This window comes from Odocoileus virginianus, chromosome 5 (genome assembly GCF_023699985.2).
Source record: "Odocoileus virginianus isolate 20LAN1187 ecotype Illinois chromosome 5, Ovbor_1.2, whole genome shotgun sequence".
NCBI lineage: Eukaryota > Metazoa > Chordata > Mammalia > Artiodactyla > Cervidae > Odocoileus > Odocoileus virginianus.
Window position 1 is genome coordinate 15,556,514 of NC_069678.1, and position 23,056 is coordinate 15,579,569.

Sequence of the window (23,056 nt, forward strand, 5' to 3'; positions counted from 1 at the left end):
CAGTAGGCTTGCATTCTTAGCAGACAAGTTCAGCATCCCACATTAAACCAGGGCTTGTGAATAAAACATTCTAGTTTCTACCCTCTTCCTGCAGTCTCTGAGAGCATATAACATTGATGAGGAATCTTGTGCAAGAAAATAATAAGAAATGGAATGATTCTGTCAGAAGACCTTTATTTACAAGTCAATCTTGGAAACAATATATAAAGCAAGGAGGCAGCTTTCTCCAAGGAGCTCACTTATGTAAGAACATATGTAAAATGTTCAACTCAAAATCTGGCCTGAAGTGCACATGAAGATCCCCAAGCTTCATGAGACAGATGGTGTTTACTCTTTACACAGACTTTTCTATTTAATGAGATGGTTAAACTTAGCCTGCTTTTCTTGCTCAGTCTGTGTGATTTTAGGTCTTCTCTTTAACCAATGTCCTTGTGAATACCTTTAAGGAATTCTAACTAAATTCAGATTTGTACTGGTGCATAAAAAAATAAATTAAAAACAGCTCTCAATACATTAGAAACATAGAAATGGTTAACTTTTTGCATAATTTACTTATTTGAACATTAATTGGCCATCACTTATGCACCAAAAATTGTAACTTTACAAATGCCGTCTCATTTAAAAATTGTGTCGTAAGCTAAGCCAAAGATATTGCGGGGTGTTTGTTCCTTATAAAGACTGAATATTATTTGATGATTTTGTCTACTCACTCTGCTTTATAAATACAAATAATGTTTCCATCTATAGGTTAATATTTACTGGAGAATAGAATAAAAAATTAAGATTTGAAAAAATGATAAAATGATAAAAACTGTGATCTGACTATACTAATAGCCAGAAAAGGGGGCAATAAAGAGAAGGATCTTTCTGGGTTGCTAAACCAGAGAGTTAACATTGTACAGTGTTTTGTACACTTACAATCTGGCTGAGATTGGGTAATAGTGTTTGCAAGAGTATGGAATTCTGATTCTATATGTATTTTCCTACAGTAGCCATCCAGTATTTTTCTGTCAATCAAAAGGACTTCAGTAGGCAATAATTTATGTGACCATGACAAGATACTATTTTTTTTTTAATTTTTATATTTGGAAATAACTGAGAAATATCTATGTTCTTGAACACTGCTCATTACTTGATCAGTTTTACTCAGGAAGTTTTTCCCCACATACTTAAAAATGCAGAATCTAGATTAATGTCATGATAAACAAATTGTTCTTCCCACAACTCTTTGAAGAGCTGATTTGAACTCTTTATTTCTCAAACTGTAAATCATAGGATTGAACAATGGAGTTAGGATTGTGTAGGATACTGATATGAGAACATCCTGGCTAGAGGAATAGTAGGATTTAAGCCTTAAGTAGATAAAGGAGGCACAGCCATAGTGGACAATGACAATAATGAGGTGAGAAGCACAGGTGGAAAAAGCTTTGTACCTGCCTAATGTGGAAGGAAATTGGAGTATGGCAGAGATGATGAGAATATAAGATACCAAAATCAACAGCAGGGGGATAACCAGGACCAATGCGCAGAGCATGATAATGACCATCTGACTAAAGTGGGTATGGTAAGATGCTACCTTCAGAACAGGAGAGATGTCACAGAAGAAGTGGTGTAGTTGGTTGGAGGAGTGAAAGGGCAGGTTAAATACCAAGGATGTGATGATCTGTGCAACAATAAAGCCACAGGCACAGGCAGCAGCCACAAGTCCTGCACACACCCCGAAACCCATGAGCACTGTGTAGCGCAGAGGGTCACAGATGGCCACGTAGCGATCATAACCCATGGCTGCCAGCAGGAAGGAGTGAGAGCAGCCTAGAAAGAGGAAGGAGAACATCTGGATGGCACAGCCCAGAAAGGAGATGGCCTTCTTCTGGGCCAACAGGTCAACCAGCATCTTGGGTACAATGACGAAGGTATAACAAGTCTCAAAACAGGAGAGTACAGCAAGGAAGAAGTACATGGGGGTACGGAGGGCTCTGTCCAGCACAATGGTGGAAACGATGATGGCATTGGTGCCCAGGGTGAACAGGTAGACCAGCAGGAAGACAGCAAAGAGCAGCGGCTGTAGCCCAGCCAGAGAGGAGAAGCCAAGGAAGACAAACTCTGTCACCAAGGTCTCATTGACACACTCCATGGAAGACACATCATCAGGAGACAATCTGAGAGAGAAGACAGTGCCAAGAAAAATCCCTGAAAAATAAAAGAATCCCAAGAAACTGATGATCATAGAACATGTATTCTCAGGTTTTGAGTGTACTCATTATTCTCCTTCCTGGTTTTTGTAAGACATAAAGAAGCATCTAAAATTATTCAAAGCTTGCATCCAACTTTGAGTTTCCCCAAAATTTTTAACATCATAGGAAAACTTTCTTGACACTTCTTTTATACAGATGTATAAAGGTTTCAGGAAACCCAGTGACACCTCCTGATTTCTGGAGAAAAGTGCTGTGCTGTCCCTGATGTTTTCTGCTTGTATAGTTATACCGCCCCATCTCCCCAACTCAAACCTTATGAAATGCACACATCTTTTCTTCCTCCATTTATTCCGATTCTTTGTTCAGTGCCTAACACAATGATTTTTACTGCTTAGAAGGTACATTTATTACTAAATAATTACTATTATCTTTCTAATTCCTGGATCCTCAATTCTCAGGACTATGAATCAGTTCAGTTCAGTTCAGTTGCTCAGTCATGTCCAACTCTTTGTGACCTCATGAATCGCAGCACGCCAGTCCTCCCTGTCTATCACCAACTCCCGGAGTTTACTCAAACTCATGTCCATCTAGTCGGTGATGCTATTCAACCATTTCATCCTCTGTCATCCCCTTCTCCTCCTGCCCCCAATCCCTCCCAGCATCAGGGTCTTTTCCAATGAGTCAACTCTTCGCATGAGGTGGCCAAAGTATTGGAGTTTCAGCTTCAGCATCAGTTCTTCCAATGAACACCCAGGACTGATCTCTTTTAGGATGGACTGGTTGGATCTCCTTGCAGTCCAAGGGACTCTCAAGAGTCTTCTCCAACGCCACAGTTCAAAAGCATCAATTCTTTGGCACTCAGCTTTCTTCACAGTCCAACTTTCACATCCATACATGACCCCTGGAAAAACCATAGCCTTGACTAGACAGACCTTTGTTGGCAAAGTAATATCTCTGCTTTTTAATATGCTATCTAGTTTGGTCATAAGTTTCCTTTCAGGGAGTAAGGGTCTTTTAATTTCATGGCTGCAATCACCATCTGCATACATTTATACAAATATAATCTTAAATTTTATCCTTGCAAACACATGTAAAATTGAGTACTGTAGGAATAAAATGAATTTTGAATTTAGATTGATATGAGCTTTAATCCTGATTCTGGCATGTTCTTGTGGTAAGATCATAAATTTTCTAAGTCCCACTTTCTCATTTGTGTGATGAGAAAAGAAATTCTTGCCTCCCAGGGTTATATAGAAAATTAATTGGAATCATGTATTAAAAAAGAGGCATCCAATACATAGTGCTTAATAAATAACTCCATCTAATCACTTTTTTGTTGTTCTTCAGTAATTAGAAATATTTTCATCAAGGATAAAATGAGCATTTATTTAACTCATGGCAAGTTGTTGTAGCTGCTTTTCTGTACTTTTTCAGGGGTGCAGAGGGGATTTAAGAGAGATTGCCATTCCTCTGAGTTCTCCAAGCTTGAGTAAAAGTAACTTGGTCTTACTGGAGTCCCGTTCTGCACTGGAAGGGAGGCAAGGTGACTGATCTTGAAGTTCCAAGCAAATTCTTTGGTATTTGGTTCTCTGTAGTCTGAATCACACAGGCAGGTTATCTATACCTTGCAGAGAGCATAGGAGGTTTCCCAAAGTTCCTATTTTGGAGGGTGGGGTATATAGGATAAATTTAGAAGACAAAATTGTATTGCATAGTCAGACTTAGTCACATATGAATAACAATTTAGAAGTTTCTCATTGTGGATACTCTATAAATCAATAATGCATACATTATGCATGTTTTAGCCTACATATTTAGAAATCAAAATCAGCTCTTTGAAAATGAAAACATGAAACTGTTAGTCTCTCAGTTGTGTCTAACTCTTCAAGACCTTATGGACTGTAGCCCACCAGGAATCTCTGTCCATGGCATTCTCCAGGCAGGAATGCTGGAGTGGGTAACCATTCCCTTCTTCAGGGGATCTTCCCAACCTAGAGACTGAACCCAGGTCTTCTGCATTGCAGACAGATTCTTTACCATCTGAGACACCAGGGAAGACCTTTATTGAGTTCTTAAAATTAGAGATGAAGCACAGGCTGGAATCAAGATTCCTAGGAGAAATATCAATAACCTCAGATATGCAGATGACACCACCCTTATGACAGCAAAGAAGAACTAAAGAGCCTCTTGATGAAAGTGAAAGAGGAGAGTGACAAAGTTGGCTTAAAACTCAACATTCAGATAACGAAGATCAAGGCATCTGGTCCCATCACTTTATGGCAAATAGATGGGGAAACAGTGGAAACAGTGACACAATTTATTTTGGGGGGCTCCAAAATCACTGCAGATGATGACTGCAGTCATGAAATTAAAAGATGCTTGCTCCTTGGAAGAAAAGTTATGACCAACCTAGACAGCTTATTAAAAAACAGAGACATTACTTTGCCAACAAAGGTCCATATAGTCAAAGCTATGGTTTTTCTAGTAGTCACGAATGGATGTGAGAGTTGAAATATAAAGAAATCTGAGTCCTGAAAAATTGATGCTTTTGAACTGTGGTGTTAGAGAAGACGCTTGAGAGTCTCTTGGACAGCAAGGAGATCCAACCAGTCCACCCTAAAGGAAATCAGTCCTGAATATTCATTGGAAGGACTGATGTTGAAGCTGAAACTCCAATACTTTGGCCACTTGATGCGAAGTACTGACTCATTTGAAAAGACCCTGATGTGGGAAAGATTGAAGACTGGAGGAGAAGGGGATGACAGAGGATGAGATGATTGGATGACATCACTGACTCAATGGACATGAGTTTGAGTAAACGGGAGTTGGTGATGGACAAGGAGGCCTGGTGTTCTGCAGTCCATGGGGTTGCAAAGAGTCAGACATGACTGAGTGACTGAACTGAACTGAACTGAAAGATTAGAGTAGATTACTTAATAATATCCATATTTTATGATTTTATAATTTTTACTATATTTTAAGCATTAAAGTTATAAATATGAATAAAATAATTTTTACTTTCTCATGGAAGAGATAATAAAATAGCCATATTGTAAGACATACTATCATAAATATCATCAAGGAAAAAGCGAAATATCTTGGAAATCTTGAGAAAAAACAAGCAACTTCATGGAAATCTTTGAAGAGCAAATGGCATTTGAATATTTCCTATAAATATTTTGATAAAAATATGGACTGAGTGTCAGTGTCACTCTTTATGTAAACCTTGTGATATAGCTGACTAATTTTCCTTAATGTTGATTAGCACCTCAGAATTGAACAAATACCTGTCATTTTGTTGTCAAGCGTAGAGATACATCCTTTTTACAAAGGAAATATCTAAATTTACACAGTTCTGTGAACTGAGAGACACTTCTTTCTTCTCTTTTTCTTTCTTTTCTTTCTTCACCAAAACTGTCACATTGAGGTCACAAACTCAAAAACAAAGAAAAAACCCTTTTCAGTTAACTTCTTTGGGGATCATCATCCCAAATATTAGTCCATCTGTATTGCTTTTAACATTTCCAGGAAGAAAAAATAGGATATGATTTTGGTATCAGCTTGTCAACCAAAATTTAAATCCATTATATAGAAATGTAACATGAACTATCATTTATCACATGTTTTTCCTAATGCAGAAAAGGTGAAAATACCATTATATTTGGTCTCTCATTTGGTCCTCATCATGATCTCATGAGGTAGGTATTACTTTTGACTTCTTCCCTATAACAGAGAATAATTTGAGAATCAAAGTGTTTGGAGGCTCCTTTCAAATTCACACAGCTAGTGGAACAAGCACCAGACTATGAATATTCTGACTGGCATAGGAGAAAAGTGTGTGTGTGTGTGTGTGTGTGTGTGCGCATGCACACGCGTGTGTATTGGTGAGAAAGGAAGAAATAGTATTCTGTCACCTCCTTACATAGTATAGTATTTTAACAAAAGGATTCTTCCCTAGAGAAGGAAATGGCAACTCACTCCTGTATCCTTGCCTGGGAAATTCCATGGACAGAGAGCCTGGTGACCTGAAGTTTATGGGGTCTCAAAGAGTTGGCCACGACTGAGCACATCTGCACATACTGTGATCTAAAGTAGTTGTTTCCTTTCTGTATTCCTACCAGAAGAGTTTGGGACTTCCAGTTCTTCCATATCCTTACTAATATGTTTAGTCTTTTTAAACTTTTGATGTTTTTAAAAAGAAAAAAAAAAAAAGAAAGGAAAAAAAAGGATTCTTGCTACAGTTTTGTTACAGGCTCAAGTCCCAACCCCACTGTGTGTTAGCTATAGGACTTCAATATGTCTGAAGTATTTTCCTCTCCCTTATAATAGGGTTCATTCTGATACAAGCTAACTTAATTTTCAAGGTTTGTTCAAAATGAATAAGAGAATATCATTGCAAAGCTTAAATATTACATAAATATTAGTTCTGTAATTGTAATTTAGAGTTGAGAAGGGGACAGTTTTGAGAATATTTCTCTCATATTGCTTGGTATACTCCATTGATTTCAGGAAGGGTATATAAGATAAAGATGATTTCCATTCCTAGGACTGAGGAAGGCATATTGCATTTTTGTCCTTGTTTCTTCCTCAAGAGGATCTCCAGAAAACTGGGGTCATAAATGTTATGTATAGCTGTGACAAAGTGAAAATGTTTAATTGCTCATTCATGTCTGATTCTTTGTGACCCAATGGACTGTGGCTCTTCAGGCTCCTGTGTCCATGGAATTCTCCAGGCAAGAATACTGGAGTGGGCTGCCATTTCCTCCTCCAGGGGACCTTCTTGACCCAGGGATTGAATCCAGTCCACGTCTCTTATGTCTCCTGCATTGGCAGACAGGTTCTTTACCACTAGTGCCATGCTAAGTGAAATAAACGAGACACAGAAGGACAAATTCCATTTGCAAACGTTACCTAAAATAATCAAATTCACAGAAAGAAAAAGTCAAATAGTGACTACCAGGGCCTGAGGCAAGGGAGAGAGAGAGGAAGTGGCTGCTCATTGGTGTTAATTTTCAGTTATGTGAGATTAATATGTTCTAGAGATCTGCTATATAATATTGTACCTATAGCTAACATTTTGTTATTATATACTTAAACATTTACTAAGAGGGTAGATCTTGTGTTTGTTCTTACTAAAATGAAACAAAAGTTTTGTGAAGAAAATGTTGTTGAGTGTACTTCTTGAATTAAATCAGAACCAAGACTGTGTCTATGTAAATTTAGGAAGAGCAATGAGATAATTTAAAATATGTGTAAAACTTATATGCATAGTTCTATAAAAGTTCATCTTAAAATGTCATTTATCCTGATTAACATTATTTGGAGTCCTCATTCCTGGCTATGGCTATCTCTGTCTTTCACGGTCACTGCACCAGTGTGGGTCCCTCACCCTTTTCTGTCTCTTACCTGAGCTGAGAAAGCACAGGTCCTGCTGGGGATAGATGTTTACTCTTATTCCCCATCCATTGTTCAGTTGCTCATTGCTGGAGGTGCTCAGTCCACCGTGTTGTCTGTTATTCATAGATGGGCCCCCATTTGCCTCTCCCGCTCCGTAAGAAAAGCCAGAGGCACATTGACTACAGGAGCTAGAATCCAGTTGAAATGGGAAATGGGAAAATATCAAAACAGGGCAGAGGCTACTGATCTCTACTCAGGGGTAGAGATATGATAATGGTCTGGGCACTTAGACCCAGAGCCGAATCAGATGTAACTAGTTTCTTCTTGACATTTTGTGCCAACTGACCAAAGGCCACAAGTCATATCTGATAGTGACCACAGAACTGTTGGCACTTTCATTGCATATATTGGCAATCGGAAGTTTCTCTGTGGGTCTCCTGATGCCAGAGCCATTGCCTTGGAGACGTTGCACTGGGTTTAATTAAACAGCTGAATTGATTGTGGAAAATAGAGGCAAGTTATCAAATGCCAAATTGCTCCAACTTGTACTCAAGCATTAGGGCTTGGGGAGTGGAAGGCTCTAAGCCACTCTCAGATGCAGCAATTTTCAAAAATTGGCTATTTTAAATTGATTTCTCAATTTTTATGTTACCAAAGGATTGAAAAGGTGTAATTCATGATGATGGGTACATTATAAAGCATGTTCGTTCAGTGTAAAATGTGCTTTTGCACTTATAATTGGGAATATAGCCTTCTGTCAGGCTGAGAGGACAAACTGAGCAATGTTGCTTTTACAGTAAAGGCCCAGGTCAGGAGAAGTTGAAAGGAGGTTGATTTCATCATTAACCACTGAGTTCATTTTTTCTGCCTCTTTATTCCATTATCCAGAAACTAATATAGCATACTCTTACACATAGGAGACACTGAAGGTGTGCTAAATGTTGGGTGAATAAATAGTCACAGGCAGCATTATCCCAATTATATGAATGACCTCTTAGTTTAAACAAAAATATCATCATGTATTTTCCAGTTTCCAAAATTTCTGGTTTCCACTTGCCTGTGGCTAAGCTAGAAATGATTAATTTCAAAAGCAACGTCAATAAAAAATGTCAATAAATGTTAAAATCCCCTAACAATGGCTTGATGCATAGTAAGAACTCATCAGCTATCTGATAAATTGAGAAATAATGATATTGAGAACAAACATGAAAACAAAGGAATAACAAAAAATAAGTGAGATAGAGAAATAATGTCCGAAAAGAAGAAAGAAAAGTGAAATTTTAGATATCTGATTCTGAATGCCAAGCATTTTTTTTGTTGTTGTTATTGATGTCCATCATTTACTCCAAATGAAAGTAGTTGTTTTTTTTAATTTTTTAAAAGTTTTTTTTTTAAATTAAGGTATGATAGAGATGGGAAAAGCTGTAAATATTTAATGCAAACTACTTGATGAATTTCATATAAGTACACACCCATGACCAAACAACCTTATCTGCCTCCTGTGGAAACTGTATGCAGAACAAGAAGCAACCATTAGAACCAGACATGGGAAAAGGCACTGGTTCTAAATCAGGAAAGGAGTACATCAAGGCTGTATATTGTCACCCTGCTTATTTAACTTATATGCAGAGTACATCATGAGAAGTGCCAGGCTGGATGAAACACAAGCTAGAATAAGATTGCTGGGAGAAATATCAATAACTTCTGATATGCAAATGACACCACCCTTATAGCGGAAAGCGAAGAACTAAGAGCCTCTTGATGACAGTGAAAGAGGAGAGTGAAAAAGTTGGCTTAAAACTCAACATTCAAAAAATGAAGATCATGGCATCCAGCCCCATCCCTTCATGGCAAATAGAAGGGGAACCAGTGGAAATAGTGGCAGACTTAATTTTTTTCAGCTTCAAAATCACTGCAGATGTTGACTGCAGCCATGAAATTAAAAGACGCTTGCTCCTTGGAAGAAAAGCTATGACCAACCTAGACAGCATATTAAAAAGCATTGCTAACAAATGTCCATATAGTCAAAGCTATGGTTTTTCCAGTAGTCATGTATGGATGTGAGAGTTATAACACAAAGAAGGCTGAGAACCAAGTAATTGATATTTTCAAACTGTGGTGTTGGAGAAGACTCTTGAGAGTCCCTTGGACTACAAGGAGAGCAAACCAATCAATCCTAAAGGAAATCAATTCTGAATATTCATTGGTGGGATTGATGCTTAACTTGAAGCTCTGATACTTTGGCCACCCGATGGGAAACACTGACCCATTAGAAAAGGCCCTAATCCTGGGAAAGATTGGAGGCAGGAGGAGAAGGGAATGACAGAGGATGAGATGGTTGGATGGCATCATCCAATGGACTCAATGGACATGAGTTTGAGCAAGTTCCAGGAGATGGTGAAGGACAGGGAAGACTGGTGTGCTGCAGTCCATGGGGTCACAAAGAGTTGGACACAACTGAGCAACAAACAACAATATATATCCATGAAACAATCACCACCATCAAAACCATAGACATATTCATAATCTCCCCAAATTTTCTCTAGTTAACTTTATTATCATTTATTATTAATTGTGATAAGAAGACATAAGGCCTATCCTCTAAGCAAATTTTAAGTATGCAATACATTACTGTCATCTCAAAGTACTACACTGTATGGTACATCTCCAGTTATCTTGCTAATTGAAATTTTGTAGCCTTTAACCAACATCTCCACATTTCCTTTATTCCCATCATCCTATTGTCTGCTTCTATGAGTTTAACTATTTCAGATTCCACACATAAGGAGATCATGCAGTATTTGTCTTTCTGTGTCTGGCTTATTTCTCTTAGCATAATGCTCTTGAAATTCACCCAAGTTGTGGCAAATGTTAGGCTTTCCTTTTTTTTAAGGCCGAATAATATTGTGCTCTCTCTCTCTCTCTATATATATATATATACCACAATTTTTTCTTTATTTTCATTGATACATACCATTAGGTTGTTTTCATATCTTTGCTATTGTGAATGGTGCTGCAATTAATATGGGAATTCAAGTATCACTTTGTGATTCTAATTTCAATTCCTTTCGATAAATGCCTCAAAAGTGGGATATCTAGATCACATGGTAGTTTTAAAAGAACTTCCATGCTGTTTTTCCTAATGGTTGTATCAATTTGTATTTCCACCACCAGTGTACCAGAGTTCCCCTTTCTCCACATCCTTGCCAACATATTATCTTTTCATTGATAAACGTCATTCTAACAGATGTGAGATGATATATCACTATGGCTATAGTTTGCATATCCCTGATGGTTAATGATTTTGAGTATATTTTATATACCTTTGACTATTTGTATTGTTTTCAAATTGGGGAAAGCATAGCCTCTATTAATGGTTCTAGGAAACACTGGATAGCAACATTTAAAATAATAAAATAGGACCCTTTCACCACACCATACATAAAGATGAACTCAAAATGGATTAAAAACTTAAACATAAGGCCTGAAACTATAAAATTCTTAGTAAAAAAAGCAGAGAAAAAGCTTCTTAACATTTGCCATTGCAGGGTTTGTTAATATGCCCCCAAAAGTACATGGAATAAAAACAAAAATAAGTAAGTAGATTTAGGTAAAACAACTTCTGCACAGCAAAGAAACAATCAACAAATTAAAAAGACAATCTGTGAAATGCAAAAATAGTTTTGCAAACAATCTATCTGGTAAAAGATTATCCAAAATATATAAGGAACTCAGACAATTTAATAGCAAAAACAAACAAACAAAAAAAAATTTTGATTAAAATTGGGTAAAGAAGCTGAGTAGAGATTTTTCCAGAAATAAGTACATATGGGCACTCCCATTACTTGGAGTAATACCCCAATTTTATTATATTTTAAATGTTGTTCTCATGTTCATCAAATTGTTTCATCCTGAAATTTCAGGAGGAGCAGGTAATATTTACTAAGTCAGTCAGGACATTGGATTTTTTCTGTAGTGTTTGATTCAAGATGAGCATGTGATCCAAATCTCTTCAATGAGGATCAACAAGATTCAGTCTCCCAACTTTTGTTTTTACATCCAAGGAAGTGAATTATTTTTTCCTCTGGACTAGATTTTGTGAGCTAAATTTGTTAGAGACTGCTGAGTTTAGGCTCAAAAGGAGCCAAGACTGAAGAAGCAGATCTATGAGATGCATCCAGGTAACTCAGGATGACTGTTTGAACTCTGTATCAAATGTGGTGCCAGAACCACAGCAGCACTGGACTTTTCAAGCTTACATGAACTGTGTTATATTTTTTGCTAATGCCAGTTTGAGTTGGATTATCTTTTATTTGCAGCCCAAAGAATCTTAAATTATAAGACCTGATTGCATTCTATGACAGATTAAAGATGACTTAGAGTATGTCCTATTAAGGAAAGCATTATTGTGTAAAAATATAAGACATTAGAACAAAAGTAAATAATGATAAGGTGAATTTGAGAGGAGCCATTACATAGAAGTGTATACAGTGAACCAACAAATGTATTAAATTTAATCTTAAAATTAAACAGCAAGATTCATACTAGCTAATTCAAAACATACATAATTGAGTCTTGTTCTTCTCAGATATAAAATATCTAAAGGATGTGATTTCCAATAGTACTTCAAATAGAAGTATTGATCATATTGGTTAAATCATAAATAATTATTGGCTATCCAGGCAGAATAAAAGATCTACAAAACAATGTGACCACATCACACATTTAAATATCAGCCTAATAGCCTAAATGAAAAGTGTAAGTTTATCTACTCTCAGCCCACTCAGGTCTCTGATTTATATGAACCATCACTATGGATTTAAGAGTGGAGTCTCTATTTTGTACAACCCTCTGATTTTCCTGAAAGTAAGCTTTGCTGGCTTTCAAAGCCAAACATTCTTGAGGTCATCATTCTGTTGTAAAAGACCCCCAGTTTGGGGCTCAGCTCAGGCTTCTTACTTCTTATGGAGAATCTCTGTGATTGTAATAATAATCTGTCTGTGAGTTGCACACTCAGGTCATCAGTTGTGATTCTCCTTGTGGTTGTGGTTCATTCTTTATATCTTTGGTTGCAGAAGATCTTTTCTGCTAGTTTTCCAGTCTTTCTCATCAGTAGTTGTAACTGATGAGATTATAAATACTGTAATTTTGGTGTGCCCATGGAAGGTGTTAAGTTCAGAGTCTTCCTACTCCACCATCTTGTCCAATCCACTCACAATGACTTTCCAATAAAAAAAAGATTCAGGTAGATTTAAGTCTTTCTTTCTATCTTTCTTTTTTTGACAAAAAAAAATTATTTGTCTACCAAATTGCAGTTTCACCCAGGACACTTTGATGAATATAACTTTGCCAACTTATCAACTCACACATATCATTTTGGGAAATGAGTACTAGTAAGAACCTTTTCAGAGCAGTCTTCACTTCCTTATTCCTCAATGTGTGGGCAAGTTTGAGTAGAGAGGTGATCACTATATAGGTCACTGCCACAAGCCGGTGTATGAGGAGTACAGGGATGTGAACCTCAATAGATAAATGAGGCACAACCATAGTAGACAATGACCACTATGAAGTGGGAGGACCAGGTGGTAAAGCCTTTACACCTCCTTACAGAGAGATCTTGAGGCTGGTGGAAACAATGAAGACATAGGAGATGAAGATCAACACTAAGGGAACCAACAACACCAGAATGCTGAGGAAGAAGATAACCATCTCCTTCAGATTGGTGTCTGTGCAGCCCAGTTTTATGACTGGAGAAATGCTACCGAAGAAGTGGTTGATCTGACTGGAGTCACAGAAGGGTACACTAAACACCAAGGTGTTGACAACCACAGAGATCAGGAAACCACAGAAGCTTGAGGCTGAAACCAACATGCAGGTGGCACAGCTTACAATGAGTGTGTAGTTGAGAGGGTTGCAGATGGCAGTATAGTGATCATAGCCCATCACAGCATTTAGAAAACAGTTGGTATATGCCAAGCCCACAAAGAAATAGAACAGGGAAGTAACTATATTCTGAGAAAGAAATAGTATTGTAGAAAGCAGCTGGTCAGCATTTTGGTACAATGAGCAAGATGCAACAGGTTTCAGAGCAGGAGAAGACAAAGAAAAAGAAGTAGATAGGAGTGTACAAAGCCTGATCCAAAGGAATGACAGTCATGATGGTGGCTTTGGCCATTAAAGTGGTCAGGTAGACCAGGAGGAAAAGAAGAAGAGAAGGATCTGCAGATGTACAGCTTTGAGAAGCCCATATGGATGGACTTGGTGGTCATATTCTGGTTCTACCTCACCAACAGGCACTGGGAATTGAACTCACACATTCTTACACCCAGAAAAGAAAGAATATGGCAAAAGTGAGGTGCTTCCATGGAAACCACAAATGCACTTCTGTACAAAGCTAATGATACTGATATGAAAAAATTAGTAACAAGTTAAGCACACTAACAAAGGAAAGAGCGGAAAGCAGGAGGCATGAGAAGCAATGACATAAGTTTTAAAATATTCCAAGTCAATGATATCTGAATAAGTTTATTTCTGTAACTTGTTCTCATTCTTTGTATTATGATTTGCACAGATGTTTCATACAAAGCACATTAAATCAATAAGTGATTTTAAGCTTATCCTGCCATTTTATGGAAGAAGAAAATGATTTGCTTAATTGACTCATTAACCCAAAGCTAATGAAAGGAGTAAAATAATGAACTTAAGAAATCAATCAAATATAGACTAAGGAAAAAGACATAAGAATCAATAAAACTAAAAGCTGTTTTTTAAAAAAAATTAAATTGACAAAGTCTTAGCTAAATTAAGTAGGAAAAAAGAGAAGACTCAAATAAAATTAAAGAAACAAAAGAACATTATAATGTATGCCTCAGAATGTTAAAAGGATAATAAAGGAATATTATCACCAATTGTGTACCTCTAAATTGGGTAATTTAGAAGAAATTAATAAATTTATAGAAACATTAATCTACCAAAACTGTATCAAGAAGAAACAGAAAGTTTAAGTAGACAAGCAACAGGTAAAGATATTACTCAGTAATCAAAAATCTCCCAATAAAGAAGAACCCAAGATCAGATGGTTTTGTGAGCTAATTTTACCAAGCATGGAAAGAAGAATTGATACACACCCTTATTAAACACTTCCAAAAAATAGAAGAGGAAGGAACACTTTCAAATTTAAATAATGAGGTTAACATCATCCTGATACCAATACCAGATAAAGACAACAGAAAAACTACAACCAACATCCCTAAAGAGCATAGATGGAAAAATCCTCAACAAAATACTAGGAAAGTAAATAAAAGAGAACATTACATTTATTATATTTTATTCTTAAGATACAAGGGCGGTTGAAGATATACAAATCAATCAATGTGCTGTATCACATTAATGAAATAAAAAGCATCATCAAATCAATATATGTAGAAAAAGTATTTGACAAAGTTCAACATCCAATCATGATCAAAACTCTCTCCAAATAGTTATAGAATTTACTTTGACACAGTAAAGTTGGTATATAAAAAGCCCACAGCTAAATAATAGTCAATGAAAGAAAATTTAAAGCTTGTTATCTAAGACTGGGTACAGTGGAAAGGATTCCCACTTTCATCACTCCTATTCAGCATAGTACTAGAAGTCCTAGTCAGAACAATTAGACAAGGAAAAGAAATAAAAGGCAACCAAATCAGAATGAGAAAAGCAAAAGTATTTCTATTTGCAGATGATGCAACCATACACATAGAAAACTCTAACAATTCAATCAGAAAATGTGTATTGAAACTAATAAACATTTAGTAAAGTAGCAAGAAACATAATCAACCTAAAACCAGGTATGTTTCTATACATTGTCAATAAATTATCCAAAAAGGAAATTAAAATAACCCCATTCATAATAGCAACAGACAGAATAAAATATTTAGGAATTAACTTAGCCAAAGAGGTGAAAAACTTATACACTGGTAATTGTAAAATACTGAAGAAGGAAATGAATGAGGAAACATAAAAGACATCTAACCAGCAGATAAGCAGAAAGACATGCAGCATTCACAGGCTGAAAGTATTGATATTGTTAAAATGTCTATACTACCCAATGAAATCTACAAACTAAGTTCAATTCCTATGAAAATCCTATAGACATTTTTTTAAAGAAATAGGAAAATAAAACCTTGAAATTAAATATAGACCCACAAAGGACATTGAATAGCCAAAGTAATCTTGAAGAACAAAGCTTGAGGCCTCACTCTTTAAGATTTAAAAATATATTACAAAGCTACCATATTCAAAATGGTATGCTATTGGCAAAATCAAACACATAGACCAGAGGAATTGAATAGAAAGCACAGAACTAAATCCATCCATTTATGGTCTATGCATAACTTGCAGATCTATAATTTACATTTAAATTTTTGTATTAAGCAAAAAATTTTCAGAAAAATAAAATCAATTATGTAGTAATTATAAAAAGTAGGATCAATGTCCTAACTAGTGTAAAAATCTCCTTTCCATTTGTGGATGATTTGTAAATAGGACAAAGTAGACTCAAGTAACCAAGGGCAAGTTTCAACTTCTGTTTTTGTGTTTCCTGATAGAAGCAACACTCCTTGGAAAAAGAACACCTCTAAACTATGGAGCACAATATTATGTAAGTCATTAGAGGTAATAATGAAAAGAATCATTTCCACCCCCCCATTACATTGTTTCTCAGACTTAACATATTCTTGTTGGAGAATAGTCACAATACATTGTTTTCTAGTTCAGAGTATACACTGCTTTGAGTAGACCTCTGGGGTTGCATCATGTATTGTCACACAAGTGGTGCTTTGCCTGAGCCTTCAGTAAACCATTTAATTTTATATTACGACACCTACTTCTAAGCGATGTGTACATAGAGAGAGTCTAGTTTCTCAGTATTATTTACTAATTACAATGGTCTTACTGATTTGTGAGGTAATTAGTCAAAGACAAATTTTACAAATATACATAGATCAATTTCAGAGATCTCCTTTCTGCCTCTTTGTAATATTCAACTCTTCCTATTCTAGAAGAAAGCTCTTTTTTTTTTTTTTATCACTAAAGCATCTGACTATTGGGAAAAGTGAAACTCTATATCACTTGTCCTTTTTCAAAAGTGTCTTATTATTCCATGTAAACTTTATAAATTTGTATTGTTAGGTTGCTTTCACAATTTATGCTGGAGTTTGGATTAGAATTATATTGATTTTGGATTAGCTTGGATGAAATTGACAACTATATATATCTAGTTATTCTAGTAAAAATTTGTAAAATAACAAGAAATTTAATGATAATGCTCAACTAGATTTTAACAAGACACTTGTCAAAAATTTAGATTTTTGCAGAACACTCCTATGTTCCTACTTAGAATTTTTATGAACAAGGACCTGAGAAGATAAATTTGCAATTATACCCTCTTTTGACTCATAAATAAAGCTGAGAATCAGTGGAAGAACATACTAGTTTCCTGACTTAAAATTCAATGAAAAATTTCCACTTGGTCTTTGCATGACATTCTTAATTGTGGTGATTTCTCTTCAGAATCCCTAACAGATGGACTCAACTTCCAGTGAAGGCATGGGCCAATTATCCTTGTGGCTTCTACTCCCCAGGTTCCTCAACTAAAGCTACCTTGTGACATTATTTTTCCGTAATGACCTTAACTTCTAATAAACCCCAGGACAATGTCTCCAAGGCAATAGATCAAGCCTCAGGAGTCCAACAATCACAGCATATACTTCTAATAACCACACCCCATGTTGGTCACCAGATTTTCTAAAGATAAAGACTTTGCCTGGAGATGCTGAGAGTCCTTATGAACAGGGGAGGCTACCTCTGTTGATACAGAGGAGAGCTTCTGTCTCAAGGCAGGTTCGCACTCTTCTCCTGATATTTCTTCAAGTTCTGATCTTTGGCTTAGCATGTACTTGTCAAGGGATCCTAGATCCTGAATTGCTGCTTCTGTCTGAATGTAAAGGAGGAGAGCAATGTAGGTATTTATTGAGCAGTGAGAAATATTGATCTAGCTAGTCTTGGGCTTTGTGGGGTCTAAACCTTGGTGAGTGGTAGTATTGTCAACACCTCTTCCCACTGCAATTCTGGCAAGTGACAGGCTTAAGAAGGAAGACCAGGGTCTGCTTTTAACTCCAGGTACCAAGAGTGACTGGAATTGGTTCACATAGTTCTTCAATTTTTCCTTAATGGTCAGACTGGGTCAGTTTTGCTCTCAGCTATATCTCCTTTTCTTTTTTTTTTTTAAACTGGTTGCCTCATGAACTAAGTGAAACACATACTTACCAAACCTGTACTTCTCTATTTGCTGTGTACTTATGGATATGTTTTTAGCTATAATTGAAACCTGATACTTAAGCTCCATTTTAGTAAGGCAATTCAGGATTTTCATGTGTATCTAAGAATACAAAAATTCCATTTCTTTAACATCTGAGGTTGTGTACATGATTTCTCTTGTAATTGATTGATTAATATTTTCCCTAAGTATTTGAAAATATCAAATTTTTGCTTCTGAAAAATTATAGATTTACCCCTTTTTGAGGTAAATCCTCAAAAATAATCCAGTACCCTAGATTATTGGTTTAGTATTTAATCCTAAATTATATAAAAATTCCTTAAAGCGTTTAAAGAGTTACAAAAATAGGTGCAGAAATGTCATCTCTAAGGATCATAACCTGAATTCCATCCCTAGGTTCTAAAATATCATAAAGGGAGTTTGGCCTGGCCTGGCAGTCACTCAGTCGTATCTGACTCTTTGCAACCCCATGGATTGTAGCCCACCAGGCTCCTCTGTCCATGGGATTCTCCAGGCAAGAATACTGGAGTGGGTTGCCATTTCCTTCTTCAGGGAATCTTCCCAACCCAGGGATTGAACCCAGGTCTCCTGCATTGCAGGCAGGCGCTTTAAACTCTGAGCCACCAGGGAAGACCATGGGCGGCAGGGGGAGTTTAGGGATCATCTAACTAGAGAGTTTTGCACTTTCTTAGGTGAAATGCCTCTTGAGGGTCAGTAATAAACTCTTAGCTTAAGTCAAAACTTCTACAGGATATTATTTTAAGAGGCTCTGTTTAAGTACGTTATGTTTATTACAGTTATTGCCTGCTTACATTTAATTTTAAAAATAAAGAAACTGAATATACATGTTAAGTACTTTGGCAAAGTCACACAAAACTATACCTGAAATATAAATCTCCAATTGAGGCATCTTTAACCTTAATTTTACAGCCTGTGAGTTTTCAGCTGGAATATCTTTTTAATCTTCTACTCCTATATCTTTCTATCCCTAATACTGATATAACACACTGTGGTGTTCTTTGATGTTTTCTTGGGCAGAGGGGTCTGCCTTCTAGGATATACTTTGCCAGTGGGTCTCCGTACATCATGAAAAAGGCAAACATATCAATCACGTAACTCATTTAGAACATGGAGTTATACTAATAGTATAAAAAATGTCACCTAATTGAAATCAGCTGCCCTTATGAGTCTGAGTGATAAATGATAGGTTGTTGTTGTTGTTTTTTTTTTTTTGGAATTGGATAGATACAGGTGCTCCTTCAGTATCAGATAATTCTAACTTCTTTGGTCTACTCTACAATTTATACTCAGTGGCATGAGAATTAGATATGGATTAGTTGACAGTAGATCTAGAAAAATCTTGGGAAAATGATAAGCAGTGATCATAAATTGAGATTTTCCTCAGTGTTTCAAAAGAGACAGAAATCTCTCTACCCAGATAGGATATTATACAGAGAAACTGCCTCACTGGTTTGCAATTTCTTCATGTAGAAAACATATATATTTAAGTATACACATCCATTTATATGTATATAATGGTGATATACATGATATTTACATTATTTGTCTTTCTATGTAATAAAAATACCTCTACAGTTACAAAAAAAAAAAAATCACTGTCATTTGTGTTAAGGGACTTTAAAATCAGCATATATATCTTAATATGAACTTCAAGTAATTATATCTACTAAGTTTATGATCAATTTATAGTCATTGAGAAAGAAAAATCTTATCTTTTCGGAAATTTCCTTTTCTAACTTAAGGTCTAGAAACTCAAGATTTGCTATTGTCATGAAAAAGGTAAAAACAAAAATTTCTGGTAGTAGATGCAAGTAATTCCTCAACACAAAATGATGTAAAAGTTTAAATATACTGGAAAACTGCATAAATGAAGGCTGGTTACAACCAATAAAATGCTAAATGATTTTGTACCCCAAAAGCATTCTGTTTCCTTCTTAGGCTTTTACAATTGGGAAATACACCCTTGATAAAATTATGTGACATAAGCCCTAAAAATGACTTTAAAATAGCAGTTTGCAAACTGGATGTAGTAACAGAATATTAAAAATGAATCTTATTGTCATAATGATATGAAAAATATATAAAGCCTATGATTTGATTAGGAGATGTAATCCTGGAAAACTGTCCAATTGTCTCATTCTCTGTCACTCTGTATGACATTTTTGAAAAGCTCTATTGTTCTGAGGCATCTCAGAATGGGGAAAGTGAAGTGTGTTTAGAATGCCACAAAGTACATGAGATTCTTTTTAACAGTCTGATGATTCTTTTCAAAAAAAAGGATAAACTTTTCTTTAAATTTATGTTGTCTTCTGTTCCACTCTTGGCTCAGTGCTCTAGTTTGTGGAACTTCTGGCAATGTTCCTAATTGGTCTGAAAACTTTTTTCTTTTTTTTTTCATATTGTTTTGTCTATTGACACAAAATTTGACATAAAATTGTCATGATGAGTAACTGACATAAGGTATATGATAGTCTTACTGCATATTTTATAACAAGCTGTCAATGATACAAATCCCTCCCACACTTTTGCTCAGAAATCATCTAATTCTTCCTGTCCCTTCCCATTTTGTGGTTGGTTATCTAAAGTTCACATACTGTGTCTAAACATCGCATTCTTTATTCTAATTTCTGATCAAGCTCATATAGCTGAATTTAACATGTTTTTCACTTTTGGAGAGCTGCTTTCCTTTGGCTTGTAGTGAGCAAGAAAAACACAGTAGTTCATAAGTGTAAAGCACAAGGGAAAAATAGTTTCATATAATTCCTTAGTTCTTAGCTAGAGAGATAACATGGTCTTGACAAAAAGTCTGTTAATTGTTTGTCAGTTACTCTGTTCCACATTTAGCCTTAATTCTTATTTTGGCAGGTATTTTTTGGAGGGAATCAATGAGTTCCATCAAACATTTGGAGATACCTGCCACCCTCAGACTTTGTGCTGAGCTCCCCATGCACTTCTCCATCTCTGAATTCTGGCCTCTGACTCTAGCTCTCCTATATTGCAGTGACTATGGAGTGGGTCAATGAGACCTTGGTGAGAGAATTTGTCTTCCTCGGCTTCTCATCTCTGGCTAGACTGCAGCGGCTGCTCTTTGCTGTCTTCCTGCTGGTCTACCTGTTCACCCTGGGCACCAATGCCATCATCGTTTCCACCATTGTGCTGGACAGAGCCCTCCGTACCCCCATGTACTTCTTCCTTGCTGTACTCTCCTGTTTTGAGACTTGTTATACCTTCGTCATTGTACCCAAGATGCTGGTTGACCTGCTGGCCCAGAAGAAGGCCATCTCCTTTCTTGGCTGTGCCATCCAGATGTTCTCCTTCCTCTTTCTAGGTTGCTCTCACTCCTTCCTGCTGGCAGCCATGGGTTATGATCGCTACGTGGCCATCTGTGACCCTCTGCGCTACACAGTGCTCATGGGTTACGGGGTGTGTGTGGGACTTGTGGCTGCTGCCTGTGCCTGTGGCTTCTCTGTCTCACTGGTCACCACCTCTCTGGTATTTCACCTGCCATTCCACTCCTCCAACCAGCTCCATCACTTCTTCTGTGACATCTCTCCTGTCCTCAAGCTGGCATCTCACCACTCTCGTCTCAGTCAGTTGGTCATATTCATGCTTGGTGTGTTCGTCTTGGTTATTCCCCTGTTACTTATCCTGGTCTCCTATGTCCTTATCATCTCTGCCATTCTAAAAATCCCATCCTCTGTTGGAAGATACAAGGCCTTCTCTACCTGTGCCTCCCATCTCATTGTGGTAACTGTTCATTATGGTTGTGCCTCTTTCATCTACTTAAGGCCCAAATCCAATTACTCTTCAAGTCAAGATGCCCTAATATCTGTGTCTTATACAATCCTCACTCCATTGTTCAATCCAATGATTTACAGTCTAAGAAATAAGGAATTCAAATCAGCTCTTCAAAAAGCAATGGTTCAGATGTCATATCCTGTTAATTGAAGAGCTATTTTCCCCCCCATTTATTTTTATTAGTCGGAGGCTAATTGCTTTACAATATTGTAGTGGTTTTTGCCATACACTGACATGAATCAGCCATGGATTTACATGTGTTCCCCATCCCGATCCCCGCTCCCGCCTCCCTCCACATCCCATCCCTCTGGGTCCTCCCAGTGCACCAGTCCTGAGCACTTGTCTCATGCATCCAACCTGGGCTGGTGACCCGTTTCATCCTTGATAGTACACTTGTTTCAATGCCATTCTCTCAGAACATCCCACCCTTGCCTTCTCCCACAGAGTCTAAAAGTCTGTTCTGTACCTCTGTGTCAATTTTTCTGTTTTGCATATGGGGTTATCATTACTATCTTTTAAAATTCCATATATATGTGTTGGTATACTGTATTGGTCTTTATCTTTCCGGCTTACTTCACTCTGTATAATGGGCTCCAGTTTCATCTATCTCATTAGAGCTAGTTTTTTAAACTCTTCAGTTAATTGTAAGCCTTTTTTTTTTCTTTTTTTTTCCATTTATTTTTATTAGTTGGAGGCTAATTACTTTACATCTTTACAGTAGTTTTTGTCATACATTGAAATGAATTAGCCATGGATTTACATGTATTCCCCATCCCGGTCCCCCCTCCCACCTCCCTCTCCACCCGATCCATCTGGGTCTTCCCAGTGCACCAGGCCCGAGCACTTGTCTCATGCACCCAACCTGGGCTGGTGATCTGTTTCACCCTAGATAATATACATGCTTCAATGCGAAGTAAGCCAGAAAGATAAAGACCATTGCAGTATACTAACACATATATATGGACTTTAGAAAGATGGTAACGATAACCCTATATACAAAACAGAAAAAGAGACTCAGATGTATAGAACAGACTTGTGGACTCTGGGAGCAGGCGAGGGTGGGATGTTTCAAGAGAATTGTAAACCTTTTATGTGCCAAGTAAAATGTGCTTTCAGATTTTTTTATTTAAATGTAGAATGTGCTGAAAAGACATTTTTCATATGAAAAGAATGGGACTCAAAGAAGTTGAGATATTCTGGTTATCTGCCGTGAGTAATACTCTAAGAAGGCCATGCAGACATGAAAATAAAATTCATTTATGGAATAAATTTCATTTTATTTCACTCTTGTAAATATTAATCATTCAAAAACAAATATATCAGTTAA

At 36.7% G+C, this 23,056-nt stretch overlaps 2 protein-coding genes and 1 pseudogene across 2 annotated transcripts; 1 reads left to right on the forward strand and 2 right to left on the reverse strand.

Moving 5' to 3' along the window:
- Positions 1 to 1,151: 1,151 nt before the first annotated feature.
- LOC110122609 (olfactory receptor 10K2-like) lies at positions 1,152 to 4,101 on the reverse strand. Its single transcript, XM_070467590.1, has one exon. It carries the CDS (start codon positions 2,225 to 2,227, stop codon positions 1,196 to 1,198), a length of 1,032 nt encoding a protein of 343 aa, XP_070323691.1. The 5' UTR covers positions 2,228 to 4,101; the 3' UTR covers positions 1,152 to 1,195.
- Positions 4,102 to 12,893: 8,792 nt separating this feature from the next.
- LOC139035005 (olfactory receptor 10T2-like) lies at positions 12,894 to 13,909 on the reverse strand (annotated as a pseudogene).
- Positions 13,910 to 20,860: 6,951 nt separating this feature from the next.
- Positions 20,861 to 21,879, forward strand: LOC110122608 (olfactory receptor 10K1). The gene has a single exon (XM_020870111.2). It carries the CDS (start codon positions 20,938 to 20,940, stop codon positions 21,877 to 21,879), a length of 942 nt encoding a protein of 313 aa, XP_020725770.2. The 5' UTR covers positions 20,861 to 20,937.
- The last annotated feature ends 1,177 nt before the right edge of the window (positions 21,880 to 23,056 follow it).

Excerpts from the sequence above, each read along its gene's own strand:
- LOC110122608 (XM_020870111.2), top strand. The coding sequence starts at position 20,938 with ATGGAGTGGGTCAATGAGACCTTGGTGAGAGAATTTGTCTTCCTCGGC.
- LOC110122609 (XM_070467590.1), bottom strand. The coding sequence starts at position 2,227 with ATGATCATCAGTTTCTTGGGATTCTTTTATTTTTCAGGGATTTTTCTT.